This window comes from Urtica dioica, chromosome 9 (genome assembly GCF_054948205.1).
Source record: "Urtica dioica subsp. dioica isolate 48M chromosome 9, U.dioica_male_clone48M_v1_H2, whole genome shotgun sequence".
NCBI lineage: Eukaryota > Viridiplantae > Streptophyta > Magnoliopsida > Rosales > Urticaceae > Urtica > Urtica dioica.
The window spans coordinates 22,687,008-22,703,270 of NC_142764.1; the positions used below are offsets into that span (position 1 = coordinate 22,687,008).

Sequence of the window (16,263 nt, forward strand, 5' to 3'; positions counted from 1 at the left end):
ACAAATAAGATAATTTTAATCCGATTTACACGTCCCTAAACCGTGATAATCAAAGCAAAGTCCAACAAATTAAAAAAAAAAAAAAAAAAAAAGCTCAAAGAATATATATATTAATCTAATTCTTCCTAAGCTAGGTACAAAATGGAAGGATATAGATGGCAATTAGATACTAAGCTCTATCGCACAAGAAGACGATGCTCGGCAACATCCAACAGTTCTTGGTTTGAATCTCTTGAATTGGGATTTATCTTACGAGCTTTTTCCAACGCCAAACACTCTCTCAGCTCAATCACCACCTTTGTCATATTGGGTCTATCGATGGCCGTCAATGACACACATCCCATTGCGATTTCAACAGCCTTCCACACAGAGTTGATCTCAAAGTCCCCGTGTAAACGCTCATCAACCATAAGTTTTATGTTACCATTATCTAGCATGAAACGGACCCAATCACTCAAGTGGGTCCAATCGCCTTGCTCCTTTTTGCTTATGGTGGGCCGACTTGTGATAAGTTGTAGGATAACCACTCCAAAACTATAAACGTCGGTCTTCTCGTTTAGTAGCCCATTGTTTGCCAATCTACAGACGAATAAATTAACAAAAAAATTAGAGAAGTGATACATTTATGTCATTCAAAGAGCTTAACATATAATTACGCACACACGGTATTATTCAAAACTTAAAATAATCATGTGTTATTTATTTCCCAATAAAATATATGAAAATTTAATCTATCAACATCTTAGTTTATCCAATGAGAATAAAGAAACTCACTCGGGGTCCATATATCCAGGGGTCCCAGCAACATGCATTGTGGATACATGAGTTCCATCCTCGGTTAAGAAGAACTTGGACAACCCGAAATCGGCAAGTTTAGCTCGATAATTATCGGTGATCAAGATGTTTGCAGCCTTGATATCTCTGTGGATTATAGGTGGCTTGCATCCGCTATGCAGGTACTCCAACCCTAAAAGCACGTAACAAAAGGTACATGGCATTATTTTTTAAGTGTAAATTACCTTTGAAGTGTTATTTGAGTGACATGTCAATCTCTTAAATAATTTTTTTAGCAAAATGATAATCAACCTAATAATTTCTTTATAGTATTTTCATATAGGTATTACTTTTTTGTACTTTTATTTATGTTTTAAATTCAACATGGAAACAACTTCCATTTATTTGGAAAAATTACGGCATTAAGTTCTATACATTTTTAACTTTTAATTAGTGATTTTAAAGTTAGAATATAATTAATTTTTTTTTTTTTAGTAAATGAACGAGTTACTTAAGATGACGAATATGTTATTCAAGTTATTTTAGGGGTTGAATTTCATGACATTATAATCTAATATTTTTATGAAAACAACTAAATGTAATGACCATTTTGCCCAAAATATTTTGTCAATAAGGGACATGTCATTTTGAAGTAAAATTAAGGAATCTTTAAACCAAATGAACAAAATAAATAGCTTCCCTTTTCCCCTTAAATAATTAAGGTACAGAACAAGTCTTTCACTAACCTTGTGCCGAATCGATAGCTATTTGAAGTCTTGTTTCCCAATCTAAGACGTGGCTTTGCTTACCTTAGTACAAGCAAAGACAATAACAGAAAATGAAGATTCAGAATAAGACAAATATATTACGAACAACGATCTTAAATATAAACTAAACCTGAAAGATGTGATTCCAAATCTCCATTGGCCATGTACTCGTAGATAAGTACTCTTTCAATTCCTTGATTGCAATATCCAACAAGACTGGTCAAGCTTCCATGATAAACCGTCAAAAGTAGCTTAACCTATAATAAAAAATTTATTTCATGCTTTAATAATATAAGATCGAGTTCTCATAGATGCGAATGATAAATAATTAAGCACCTCGGCCTGAAATTGCTGATACTGCTCTTCCGCCTCATCTTTTTTCTTTCGATTCGAGCTTTGAGATTGTACTTGACTCCCTTTACCCGTCTCTATGCGAATCTTCTTTACAGCCACTTCAGTTCCATCGTCTAAAACTCCATGGTACACCGTTGCAAATCCCCCTTTCCCCAAAATTCTACTGAAGTTTTTTGTGATCTTAACTATCTCGTTGTACGTAAAAAATCGCTTGTTGGATTCAAATGGTCCCGTTTGAAAGTTCGATCCTCTCTTCCCTAAAACAACTAGTTAGTAGTTAGTGATAGCACAGATCATTATTTCGTGTCTAAAAATGCTATTTGGTGCAGTGACTAAAAATATACTAATCTTAGGAGCAGCAAGGGCTAATCCCCTGAACTTAAAAAAAAAAAAAAAAAAAAAAAAAATTTACCGCTAAATTTTTACCTTAAATTTTTTTATATTTTGGTCTAAAATTATATCATTCTTTTCATATTTGCCTTTTGTATATTTTTTTCTTATACATATAATTTAAAATATATTGTTTTAATTAAATTTGCCTTTTAACTACAAATTCTATCTCCGCTACTAGACACGTTATATTTTCTTGCTCGATTTACAAATTGGAATTAGAATCTTACCTTGTCGCCTTTTCTTTGTCCTGCCTATAAAAAAAGCAGCTCCTACAATGAATGCGACGAATAATCCTCCGACGGACGCGGCTATTGGAACAACCACTTTCTTTTTCTTCTTATTATTGCAAGGAGACGAGGCACATAGACCCTGATTTTCGTCAATGCTATGGTGCAAATAAAAAAGATAAGTGTTCATTTTTTATTGCAACCTTAAGAAACAACAAAATTCCGAAATCGATTATAGTGATTCAAGAAAATACTTTAGTGATAACGAGCCTTGATTTTGTTTTTCGAGGAGCTCAGCCGGTAAAACGCCCATTAGATTGTTCCTGGCCAAGTTTCTGAGAAAGCACGAGAGAGTCTTGATCAAACCCTTAGATTGAAATTAAGATATTACCAAACTAGGCTCTCTATTTTGATTTTTGGCTTACAGGACTTTCAGATTCGTCAGCCGGTGCAGGAAATCAGGCACCGATCCTGTTAATTCGTTGTTCGAAAGATCTCTGAAATGAATCAAATACGTTTTTTTTATTCGAATAATATTTAGAAAAACAGAACCATTGTTTGTGTGAGTTTTCATTTACGTACAAGGATTCCAACATAATTAGATTGCCAATGTGTGTAGATATTTCTCCGGTCAATCCACTGGAAGACAAATTCCTGGCCAAAATTTTATCATTGTGTCAATTATTAAGAACAAAAGCAAGAAAAAAAAAAGTAATCAGTGAACTTACAGTGATGTGATTCTAGAAGCATTGGAGCTATCTACACTACAGCCCAAACCCACCCACAAGTAGTTCACCGGAAGACAAGGATCTCCGTCCCAGTTTCTCTCCACTCCGTAAAGCGATTTTACGTCCGTTATCGCAACAACTAATTATATTGAAAAAAAAAACAACTCAAGGGTAAATTCAAAAATAAACATAACAGAGTTTATACACAAGTCTGCACGTGTGTCTGTGATTGCGTACCGTCATTTTCCTCTGTTTCCCGCCACGAAGCGTCAACGAGGACATAGATCTCAATCGCGTTCAGAATGGGAGGCAGAGTCGAATTCTGGGTCCTCTTGAGCTCAAAGTTGTAGGTCAATTCTCCGGCGATGGCTCTGCTGGAGATCATCGTGGTGGTGGACAAGTATTTGGGAGTTATGTCTGTGTGCCAAAACTGGCCGTTGACTTTGAAATCGAAGGATCGAGAGTCGTTGACTCCGAGTACGTGAAGCTCAGCGAAGTGCAAGTGGATGTAGTAACTGGTGGTCGCGTCCGCGGCAGTCATGTTGAAGCGCAGAGCTTCGGTGGCGTTGAGAGGCGAGGCAGCAGTGTTCATGACGATGTTTGGGGGCGAGGAGGCAGTGTTCTCGACCACCGTCTCTGACGTCGACAGTCGCGTCAAGTCCGGGCTCAAGTACGGACTCCAAAGGCGGTCGAGTTCATCGTACGGATATCTGGAACAAGTCGATTTGGAACATGTAAACTATAGATTACATTCCCTGTGTTGTTTGAGGGAAAGTAGGAAACTATAGATTATTATAAGTTAAGATTTCATTCATTAGGAATCAATCAGGTTTGAGTTTTCAAGTACCTCCTAATTATTACGTGGAAATAGCTTCAAGTAGTTGTTTTTTTATTACCTAAATAGATTATTTAATATGAATTAGTGAAAAAAAAATTGTTATTAATTCATAGAGATTAATGACAATTTTATCACTAAATCCTTTTATATCAGTCTTTTTAGATTTTTGTAAGAATGTGGAAAAATTATTGAAGCTCTCTTAGTCTTGACAATTTCCCTTTATTTATTGTTTACAATTTTATTTTTAAGAAAACAGTTGTTTAACGTTATACAAAGAGATTTGTAAATAAGTAGCCACTTAATGAGAGGTCTTTTAAAATAATAGTCAAAATTTGTGTTTTATTAAGCAATTAGTCAAAAAAAAAAAATTAATGTGCCTAAAATGCCTTCCCATTTCAAGTGGATAACTGAAGGGCAATCAAATTCCAATCACAATCAATTAATCGATACACCTTCCTTTCTTCTTCTTCTTCTTCTTCTTCTTCTCTCTCTCTCTCTCTCTCTCTCTCTCTCTCTCTCTCTCTCTCTCTCTCTCTCCTCTCTCTCTCTCTCTCTCTCTCTCTCAAACAGATAAACATATCGCTAAATTTCTAGGGTTTGTGCAAGAACAACAATGGCGGCGGTGGAAATCCGCGAGGTTTGGGTCGACAATCTGGAGTCGGAGTTCCAGACGATCAAGGAAATCGGAGTTTCACGAGTTCGACGCGGATCACCACATCTTTGCCACCGACTCGATCGACCTCCTCCGCCACTCCGGCATCAATTTCCGCCGCAACAAACTCAAACAAATCGACGCCTTCCGATTCGGCAAGCTTCTCATCACGATGCCGCTCCCGGTCCTCGCTCATGGGTGGATATCAACCGCGAAGATCTCCGAAACTCGGCTCTGGATTAGAGCCGCGAATGAAATTATGTTTTGGGACTAGAGTTCATGAGCCAATCTGTGGGCTTGATTGACCAAAAGACCTTGAAGTTGAGGAGATAGTGCGCGTGGGAGAGACACTCGGGTCTCGTCAGTTCCTTCGCGGATTTCTGATCTTCCCTCGCCGCGGCGATGATCGACTAGCCTTCGTCTCCGGAGAGGACGCCAAGGAAGAGCTCGTGAAGTGCGATTTGTTATAGGGTTTGACTACTTAGCTTTGTGGCTAAGAGACTCGCGAGTGCGCTTTCAAGCGAGGAGTGCGAGAGGATTGTGGTGAAGTAGTGGTGTCTCAGGAGCAGGTCTTGTTCGTCACAGTTCGGCAATAGTTAATCGGATTAACTGTGGCGAGCTTCTTCCGAAAATGATTTCGAACATCGTCGAGTCTCGTGCTTACGTTGATCCGGCCGTTTGAAGGTCGCAAGTACCACTCTGCTTATTAATTGTAATAGTTATTAATTGTGAAGGTCAATATGATTAACTGTGAAGGTTAATCCGATTAACCGTGACGAAACTCCTCCAGAAACGATCTCGAACATCGGTGAGTCTCGCGACTGCGCCAATACATTCGAATTATTAACTGTGATAGTTAATCCGATTTACCACGAAGGTTAATCGGATTGATTCTGAAGGGTATAATTGGTATATTGTATTGTTGAGTTTGAGTTATTTATCCAATTAAACTTATAATTAAGCTATTATTTTAAAAGAGAGGTCTAATATGGGTTAGATAGCTAACTAGCCCTTCAAAAATGGCTATTTTTGAAAGAATTTAAAATATCTATTATTTTGATAATGGTATACGTGGTTTTTTTTTTTAAGATTCCCAATTATTATTAGGATTTTGGAGTAACCAATCAGTTTATTGTCCGATGATACTTTATTTATTTAACATTTTTCAGTTTTCAGCAGTTGTTTACAATTTAGTTAAAAAAAAGTACTTTCATATATGTTTTTTGTTTTTATGAGTACATTATACAGAAGTAAATTTTAAAATAACAGATTTTATTTTTACAAAGCAACTTAGATACATGAATTTTTTTTTTAAATAATTGTAACTTGCAAGAAATTGCAAAAACAATAAAATGTGAAACGAGTACCAAAAAAAATGAGTTTTTAGGCAACCCCCCAATATTAATTTTGTAGCATTTTTGTCCACGTCCAAACAAAAAATACTAATAGAGGTTTCTTATATATATATATATATATATATATATATATATATATATATATATATATATATATATATATATAAACTAATTCAATTAAATGTTGATCATATAAAAATAGTAAATACATGTAGAAAAAAAAACATTTTTAGTGTTGTCTTGGCATTATTTTATTTTAATTATATTTATAAAAATTTAACAAAGTTATAATTATAGTTTTTTTAGTTATTTAGGTGTACAATTTCATATACAAGTAAAAAAAATATTAGAAAATCAATATATCAGAACCTAAAATGCTTTGAAAAAGTTAGAACTAAACACCGTAATATTATGGGTTATTAAGTTATATAGCCACACGGTTATAGTGAATTGAGATATAACCCACCTTTGGTTAATTTCTTGTAAATAGTCAAGTTAACTTATTAACAGATTAATTAAAGACTTATTTAACTCAGTCAAACATGTAAAAAAAAGGTAGTTAATAGGTTGACACGTATGCAAGTTGGCTATTTACAAAGTATTTATCAAAAATTGGTGAATTTACAATTCATATAATTTAGGTGGTTTATGTAGCCAATATTTTGTAATATTATTATTAATATCGGAGTCAATAACGAAAAGAGAGAAGAAAAAAAAGGCCATAACGGCGCATTGTCAATACGACAACAATAATAATATTATTATTAATACTAGAGAGTCAATAACGACGGCAGCGAAAGAAAGATATAATATAATAAATTCCAAGCCTGAATCTGAATGCCAAATAAGTAGTAAAGAACAAATAAATATAGTTTGGTTTGACTTTTAATTAACAGTACTACACACCTGTACGAGATAGTTGTGTTTGATCCGACGTCGTACCGAGCCACGAGCCCCAACGACATCTCCGGCGGAGCCTCGTACGTGCCGTTCTTGACCGGCCTGAGCTCGAGCGCCGATATGAAAGGAGTCCCCGATCCAGTGTTGGCAAGGCAAACCCGAACATAATTCCGAGCCGGAGAATGAACTATCTCCCTAACCTCGGGAATAGCCGCGTCCAAGAACTTGACAGTTTCCCAGAAGTTGGGTCCCAAGTGGAGATCGAAAACCGGGGTCGAGTTCTTGGCGTCGTAGTTTCCGTACAAGAACGTGGCTCTGATCAAGTAAGTCGTTCCCTTTCTGGTTTTTGTGTTGTAACAGTTTCGGGTTCCTTCGGGGAAACTTCTCACCGTCAGAACTTGCTGTTGTTTGTTCACTCTGTACTCCGCCGAAACGCTCTTGCTTTCGCCGCCGACCACGAAAGCCGCGTCTGACACGTACGTTATTCCGGTGGATGCCTCCGTGTACGTCGAGTTTTCCGGCGACCCGCAATCTAAGCTGATAAATCCTGAAGGAAATAATATAGTATTATAATTTAACCACGAACAAGCTCACGTAAGAAAAAAAAAAAAATTTGCGTACCTGATTGGCCCTGGGAATTGGCGGAAAAGACGAGAGCGTTGAGGGTGATCAGAAATAGTGTTGCAAATTGCAAACGCTTTGACTTTTCTTCTCCTCTCATTTTAGGCCGAAAAATAATTGGTGATTGGAATTAAAACTTTATAATATTGTTCTTTCTGGTCATATATTTAAATATTACAAACAGGGTTTGAATGGAAGAGAGGTTGCTAGTCGGCAAAACTGCATGTGGTCCAATATAAGAGATGATGTGGAGAAGTTAGCGTATATTATTATCTCCGCGTCGTTGACTTTTGGCTTGTAGTCAGAACTCTTACATTCCGTGAAATTACTTGAGTATCCCTTATTGGTGATACCATTCCAGCTTTTTTTTTTTTTTTTTTCTTGCTCAATAAATTATTTCCCTTGTATAAATAAAAGTTACATTATTTGGAATTGGACAGGATGAATATAAACATTTATTTTCTTCTTTCTCAAGGTACTACTCAGTTTAATTATTGAACGCTGGGGTTATCTGTTTTATTTAACAAAAAATTAGGTAATTAGCCAATTAAAATGTTTGAAATTGATATATAGCCAATGTTTCGTAAATCTTAAGTAAATAGCAATAACGATGACGTGATATTCCTGGTTTACCCATTCATCGAAATAAATAAAAAAGTGGTATTTACGTCAATTTACATGTGAAAATACATAGACATAGCTATTTACTTAAAATTTACGAAAAGTTGGTTATTTAGCAATGTCAAACTGTAAATATGACTATATATATGAGCCATTTATTTAATTATTTCCACTACTATTAATGGTCATGTGATTAGGTTAAGTGGGAAAACTCTCTATTTCCAAATATCGGTACCTAATAAGTAAGTCAACAAATCAATGTGCCGAATTTATAATTTTACGTCAAATTGTCATTTCAATAAAATATGGTGATCCCAATTAATTTCGGTATGATATTTAGCGGGTGATACAATATGTCTTAAAAATCGTAATGCATAACTAAGTAGTATAGATTCTATTAATCATATGATTACTTTTTAGGAAAAAACTATAAAGACGTATCTCAAAAAGGATTTAAATCCTGGGGGAACTGGTCCGGTTCCCCTTTTTTGGAGCTACCCGGCACCGGAACCACCAAAACCGGAGATTTTCGGTGGTTCCGGGGGAACCGGACCGGGATCCGGGTAGGAACCCGGTTCCCACTTCCCGGTCCGGTTCACTTAAAAAAAAAAAAGAAAAAACCGGCTATAAAAGGCCGGATCCCCTTTGAAAATTGTCATTTGGTTCGGTTTTATCTAGACAAAATCCCGACGCCGCTCAAGCCATTTTTTTCCAGATCCCGGTCGGATCCCGTCAAACCGGCCACTTCCCGACGCCATCACAGCTATTTCTTCCTATTTCCCGCCACATCCCGCGTTTCTAAGTGAGGTTCCCGTCGTTTTTGAGTTTTTTTGATGATTTTGAGTTTAAATCTTGAAATTTCAAGATCAAACTTCCAAAAATAGGGTTTTAATTTTTTGCAGGTATTTGAGAAGAAGAACTCGGGAGTGAAGAGAGAAGAAAGAGAGAGGGTTTGTGACTTTGTATAATAAATTAATATGCATGTACATGGACGGATAGGGTTTTTATAGATATTATAATATATCTCTGAAAGGGTTTTTATCGTATATGTATGTACAGATTATATAGATATTATAATATATAGCATTTGTATACATGGACGGATAGGATAGCTCTGAAAGAACAGTTGGGGTTTTAATTCTTTGCCGATCTTGGGTAGTGCACAGTTCTACAGTGCTGAAAGACCGTTCAAGATCAGGTGTATAGAGTTTTTTTATAATTAATTATTGATAACAAGTATGAGGAAAAGATGAAAAAGAAAAAAAGAAGCGAATTGGCCCGTGTTTATTTTCTTATTTCTTGTTTATATCTTTCAATTGGCCCATGTAATTGTAGATGTGTTTTTCACACGAGTAAAATTTAACAGAAAAAGTTCTCTACTCGAGTATATTTATCGAGTTTACTTCAAATTATATTTAAAATAAAAGAAAGCGCTATATAAGAAGGAAGAGGACTTGGAGAACAGATAATTCCTATAGAAGCTATCTCGTAATTGTGGGATCTTTTAATTGTTAGTTTGCAAATTTAAACTTTGAAAACATGATCCACTAATTATGTGGTGACTGTTAAAATTTATAAGTTTTAACCAATCCAGGATTTCTAAATTAATCGATTAAAGAAAGATGTAGTGATTTTTTTACTGACATTTGTAAATTAAAATCCATAACGAAATTACAATTCAAAAAACTCTTGAAGAAAAGTCTTACACTTAAAATAGTAAATTTAGAGGTGATTATCAACCTATATATATACATATATATATAAATATAAATATATATAGATATTTTGTATATATATATATGTATATATTTAAAATATAATTATTATATGTATCATTAAATGATATATATATAATATTTTTTGTATATTTTTTTTTTCTGAATTTCTCTCGGTAAATATGGTATTTGACGGTATTCCTCTACGGTAACGGCAAGTTCAACGGTACAGGTTTCTTTTTTTCCTGCTTCCCCCGGTATTCCTTTACGGTATCGGGGGTTACCAGTAAATTCGAAAGCTCGGAACGGTAACGGTAACGGTATTTCGATCCTTGATCTCAAATGGTGAACTAAGAAAGCTCAAGGCTTGTCCGTACGAGAGTCTGTGTTATTTTCTCGCGTAGAAAGTTGACGCACAAGAAGAAGAATAAAAAAAGTGATCAACTTGCAAGTTTTATGAACTCTTTGTTCCAATCCATAAACACCCCTTAAGCTAGTTTTTTTACATTTTTAAGCAAATTACTTATAAGGAGTTAAAATAGTTCTGAACACTTGATCATAATTCTAAAGAAAAAAATCATTAATCAACAAATGTTCTATGTGTTAAATAAATATTACAAGATAATATTTTTGGGAAAAATAATTATAAAATTTACAAACTTTAGAATTGAAACAAAAAAAAATCCAAATAAAAACTGTAAAATAAATAATAATATACGTACGGAAAAAATTAAAAGGCCGATTAAAAAAAATAAAATAGCTAACAAAAAATCATAACCGCAAAAAGAGATTGCCGTAGGGGCTTGTCAGACGATCTCCTTATTAAAGCAATATTGGGTGTTGGAAATGAAAAGCAAGTGTTTATTGTGATACATCAGCAATGAGACGGAAGGTGCACTACTACGTACGATTCCGGCAAACTCGAACCCAAATCGTAAACTACCTCCGGGACTACAAAGAAATCAAAACCAAGAGCTATAGGAAAGGAAATCTTTTTGAAATTCAACTGCGATGTATATGGAATGACAGATTATAGGTAAGCCAAGGCTCAGTTACAAACGGTAACCATTAGTAACAGCGTCATTATAGTGCAAATAATGCTAAGAAAACGTTTGAATTTAAACTCACTCACATCATTCATGCCTCAGTTACAAACGTTTAAAACCAACACATAATGATTGCGTTGTCATTATGCACGTTTACAAATTAATATTATAACCATGCAAAACACTTGAATAAACTGTGGTGATGAAGACGAGTTTGTGTGCATATAGCTTCTTTACAAAATTGGATCATCATTGAGAGCCTAAATGCTTATCTAAATTAATCTTATATAAGATCGATATCAAAAGTGAGTTTCCCCACCTATGTGCAGCTTTTGAACATTTCAGAACATATGGATTTCCCTTCAAAATATTTTTTGGTGTTTTTCAAGACACTTTGAACATCAATTTCTCATTCAACATATCTTGATTTCGGAATGTAAAAAATCGACATGATATCCTCCGCTATGAGTAATTAGAATCAGGTCTAAAATAACAAATTCAGTGAGTAGATCCCATTCAAATATTTACCACAAATCAACAATTCTCATTATTTTCATAATTTCTAACACCATGTAACATGATAAGTGATAAATACAAAAATTATAGTGAACAAGTAAAAGTAGGATCAAATAAATAAATTATTTGTTAACGAGAATCGGTTACGCCTCTTATTCTTAATTGGTTTTGAGATATAGAACTCCATGATACTTCACACGGTATTAAAGTTCGTCTTTGATATTGATGAAGATTTTCCTTAACGAAGAAAAACTCACACGATGCAAGCGCACGTATCATCAAGTAATAGAGTGTAAAGAGAATAGATATCGATCCCATGAGGACTTTGGATGATTTTCTATGTAAACTCTCTATTTTTTTTTTTGTCAAGTATTGAAATTGTAAAAGTGGTTAACAATGATTCAAAAATTATAAGAACAACAAACAAGGGGCCTCATCGATTCGGTTGGCTTTGGTAAGCTCGGGTTAGAGTGAAAAAACTTAGTCTAAATCCCACTGAAACATCCACTATAATCTCTCTCGAGTTTTTAGGGATCTAGTTATTTGACGAATGTACACCTCTCAGTTTTGGTTCCATTAAAACAAACAATTGCATTTAGCCCGGGATTTTAATCAACTACATCTATACCCTAGTCTCTATAGCTCTAGGTAGGCGAATGATGGGATGGCTAGAGCTCACTCATTTATTATATCTCAGTTTCTAAACTAGCCTATGGATACACTAATTAGGTAGCTAAACTAATTAGAGATAACACCAAACCAAAACCCAGAGATTTTCACTATCTAACCCAGCCATGAACCGGCGCAATTCTAATCTAAGGGTTAACCAACCGAACTCAACTCGCTAATCACATCGCATCCCTTTAACTATTTAGCCACTCATAATTTTAAACAAGCAAAGTAAAATAGAAATAAGCAAAAGAAACAAAGCAAAAAATTAGAGAATACATTAAATGCTAAACACAACAATCAACAATAATTTGCATTAACTTTACTCAAAGTCTCGATATTCAACACCACAAAGCAATAAATCAAAAGATAACAATTTTCAATGCTCACAACAACCATAAAACTAAACCAAGTTCAAAAGCAATAAAGAGAAATGGAGTTCAAACAAAGAAAAATTATTAAACTAGAGAAAAGGGAAAAGAGTAAACTAATAGAGAGATGATGATGATGATGGAGAGGGTTGTCACCTCACTTCTTCTTCTTCTTCTTCTTCTTCTTCTTCTTCTTCTTCTTCTTCTTCTTCTTCTTCAATTCAAAGCTGAAGAACTTCAAAGTTTCTCCAAACCTAAGTCTAAGAACTCAAATGTAAAAATGAAGTGTGCCTCTTACGAATGACCTAACAAATAGTATAAGGTCCCCAAAAGTATGTTTTCGGAGCATTATAGACCTTTGGATTTGATCCAAATGTCAAAAACATATCAAAACGTGGAGGAAAAATATATGACACAACATGCCACACCACTTGTATGGCGCACCGCACCAAGTGAATTTGAAAAACTGAAGGCGTGGTGCGCCTTTGAGGCGCACTGAGCTTCTGGTGGAATTTTCACCTTAAACGTGGCGACTTGCCTACCTTTAAAATTTCTTTCTTGGCTTCCTTGAAGTCCAAAACGCCTCTATTTAGCTCCTTAATGTCCCATTTTTCTCCATGAAGCTCCAAAACCTCTATTCGACTCGAAAACCTAAAAATATACTTAAAACTACCAAAAAAAAAAACTAGGAACAAGCTTTGATTCTCGTTTAAAAGATGAAAGTAAGTGTGAATGAATCTCAATTATCAAGTATTCGGCTCAAGATGAGCGCGAAAGCAAATAATCACCATCTTGAGGAGCGTACTGAGAATCATTGAAAATCAATATAATCTAAGTGTTTCATTACCAAATAACTAGTTTAAGATGGAACAGCATGTAAGCCCTATTTAATGCAAAATACATGTGAAATATTACAACTCTAGATGAAATCTTACAGAAAGAAAGAGAAAAAATACATAACAAATTAAGCTAATTTAAGGACTAAAATTATTAGTTTTTGATAGTTATTTCAATTATCAATTAAATTAGTTATCATGTTATTTAAATGTACACTGAAATTACTAAACGTGTACAGAGAAGGTTGTTCAACTATGTTGATGAAATTACTTGTTAAACAGCTGATTGATTTTAGCAGGATTAATTAAATCGACAATCAAACAATCAATAAAAAGAACGCAATAAAAGACACACGAAATTGGTAAGTCTATTTATGTGATAAAGTACCTACTCAGAAGGACTGATACGTCTAGTGGAAATCAATTCACTATAATAATCAAAGGTACAAGGACTCAAGTTTGTAGACTCCCTCTCAAACAGCTGTCTCCTCTGATCTCTGATGAACTGCAATCTGAGCTCTCCTCAGATCAGAAACTCTCTATCTCTCTCTCACTTTCACGCGACTCTTCCTCTCAGAGATCGCACGATCTTCTCCCAAAGATTTTCTCAGCGTATTAACGCAACCACACGTACTCACAAACTCTGTACAAATAAAGCATAACAGTAGCAAGCTATCTTAAACAAATTGTCGATGTAGATCTCCGATAGAGAGACTGATTTTAGATTAAGGTCTATGTTTATTGACCTAAAAGTGCCCATTGACCTAATGAAACCCTAATGGGGGGTTTTTATACGCGTCAGTAACAGAATCACCATGAACGAAATCGATTTAAAAACCAAATTCGGTCGTATCTCCATAAAAAAATCGGAACTAAAAATATTCTGTTTTTAGTTTAATTCACACATACTGCCACGTGTCTTGTACAACCCAGGTCTTGAACATGTAGTTGCACCATCATTTTGAATTGTTTTTATAAGATTTTTGACGAATAATCAATAAATCCCAATTCGACATATGAAGATGCATGTGAGATAGCACCATCCTTAGGTTCTTCTCCTCTGATGTCCAGAAAGGCAATAGGGGATGTACCCTAACCTAAGGAAGAAGGAAGCAAGAAGGGAGGAATTTCATTACTTTACCGCTAGAACCTTTCTTTCACGAGTGAAATCGGGCACGAGCCTACCTTGCATTGTAAGAACCAAAGAAGGGGTACCGACCTACCTACCATTACCATTTAGGGAATGAACCGAGTTAGAGGCCTATGCTTCCTTTACCGATAGCCGACCCGAGATCTAAGGTTAGTTAGTTTTCTTTTCTCCATCCAGTAATCTAATTTATTTACCGATAAGAGCTAGCTCAAGTAAGCATAAGATCTACATCTTTGCCCCCATAGACTAAATATGGTGTTAGCGATTCAACAATTGACTATCGTACTTCATAATTTTTGTTTCCAAAAAAACAGTATCCCCCACGTCACAACAGATCTCTAACGCAACTTCTTATTTAATGATCCCGACCAAAGAAAAAAGAATAGAAAATCAAGAACAAAGATATATACATGAAAAGTCCAAAAAGAGAAAACTGCAAGCAAAGAGAGGAATTTTTCTATGTCCGAGAAAAGTGAACAAATCCTAGCAAAAAAATTGAAAATGGTCAAGGTCCAATCCTTCAACCCACAATTAAGTCCCGTGAAAATTAAATTTTTCAAACCACAAGGTTTTAGAACCCAACTAAACTCATGTAACTCACCAAACTCTAATACACATGTATTCTCGCCGATGGTCATTTTTGGGTGATCAATCAAGGTTTTTTCTACAAGATCAGCGCACATGATATAATATGATTATTGCTACATGTTTTTCTTTTATAATAAAAATTATATGATGGGAAAATATTTTTCTGGTGATTTCTGTTACAAATTAATAGTCGGTAATTGGAAATTTTAGTTGTTGATTTTCAAGATTTAAGCATCCTATACACTAGATATGAATTGTAAGCTGAATTTGATCAGTATCGGAAAGAAGAAAACTAACATGAATAAATTAGAAATACCAGAAATGAAGAATGATATTGCACTAGAGTTGCACAACAAATATGGGATGATATTATTGGAAATCAATGGTATCGGAAATACGACCAAAAAACTCAAATACGAGAAGCTGTGTTGGTATGACATCCTAAAAATAGAACATGTCAATTGAACCAATTACGATAGAAGTGCATGAAATAAAACTGAAAGCACTCTAAATTATTGTGCCAAAGGCCGATACTCGGAAGCCTGACTATAGTTCTGAAAATCAGACTTTGAATTCGCGGTTAGGAAACTATCATTGGTCCGAGCATGCTCCAATGGCGAACAGTACTCCCTTAGATCGGTCACTACCCGGCTCATGGTTGGCCTTTCAATACGACTCCAAGACACGCAAGACATTGCGATCTCAACAAATTTCTCCGCTGAGTTTATCTCGAAATCTCCTCTTAGCTCTGTATCAACTATGCCGCTTATGTTGCCATTCTCAAACATTGGACGCACCCATTGACTCAAGTGAGTGATCTCGTTTTGAACAGTTCCTATGGCGGGTCGTCCTGTGATTATTTGTAGCAGAACGACTCCGAAGCTATACACGTCGCTTTTCTCGTTTAACGGTCCGTTGTTTGCCAAACTAGCCAGAGAGGGATAAAAACACATCAAAACTATTTATATCTAATCATGAATTGATAAAATATATTTTAAGAAATAAAAAATTATTGGATGTAGTTGTATTATTATTGTAAGCGCCGTTACGAACTGAAATTTTCCATTTTAAATATGTAAATAACAAAAAAGAACGCTGACACCGATTTCCATTTCTCGGTTATTTATGATCGCTTCTATTTG

General features: G+C 35.0%; 2 protein-coding genes across 3 annotated transcripts in view; both read right to left on the bottom strand.

Moving 5' to 3' along the window:
* Window positions 1-77: 77 nt before the first annotated feature.
* On the bottom strand, window positions 78-7,991 carry LOC149385881 (putative LRR receptor-like serine/threonine-protein kinase At1g05700). Of its 2 annotated transcripts, none has more exons than XM_089626881.1 (13): window positions 7,610-7,991; window positions 6,995-7,535; window positions 3,481-3,953; window positions 3,244-3,382; window positions 3,098-3,169; window positions 2,941-3,012; window positions 2,770-2,850; window positions 2,516-2,673; window positions 1,878-2,152; window positions 1,672-1,798; window positions 1,521-1,583; window positions 775-967; window positions 78-579 (listed from the first exon to the last, which is right to left on the bottom strand). In XM_089626881.1, exons 1-13 carry the CDS (start codon window positions 7,707-7,709, stop codon window positions 177-179), a joined length of 2,697 nt encoding a protein of 898 aa, XP_089483007.1. In that variant the 5' UTR covers window positions 7,710-7,991; the 3' UTR covers window positions 78-176. The 2 variants fall into 2 exon arrangements, with proteins under 2 accessions (XP_089483007.1, XP_089483006.1); XM_089626880.1 differs by having other exon boundaries at window positions 1,878-2,161.
* Window positions 7,992-15,403: 7,412 nt separating this feature from the next.
* LOC149385882 (LRR receptor-like serine/threonine-protein kinase IOS1) overlaps window positions 15,404-16,263 on the bottom strand; it is a 61,360-nt gene continuing 60,500 nt past the window's right edge. The window contains exon 12 of the mRNA XM_089626766.1: window positions 15,404-16,048. Within this exon, the coding sequence (XP_089482892.1) occupies window positions 15,634-16,048 (415 nt within the window). The 3' untranslated portion in view covers window positions 15,404-15,633. The remainder of the gene's footprint in view (window positions 16,049-16,263) is intronic.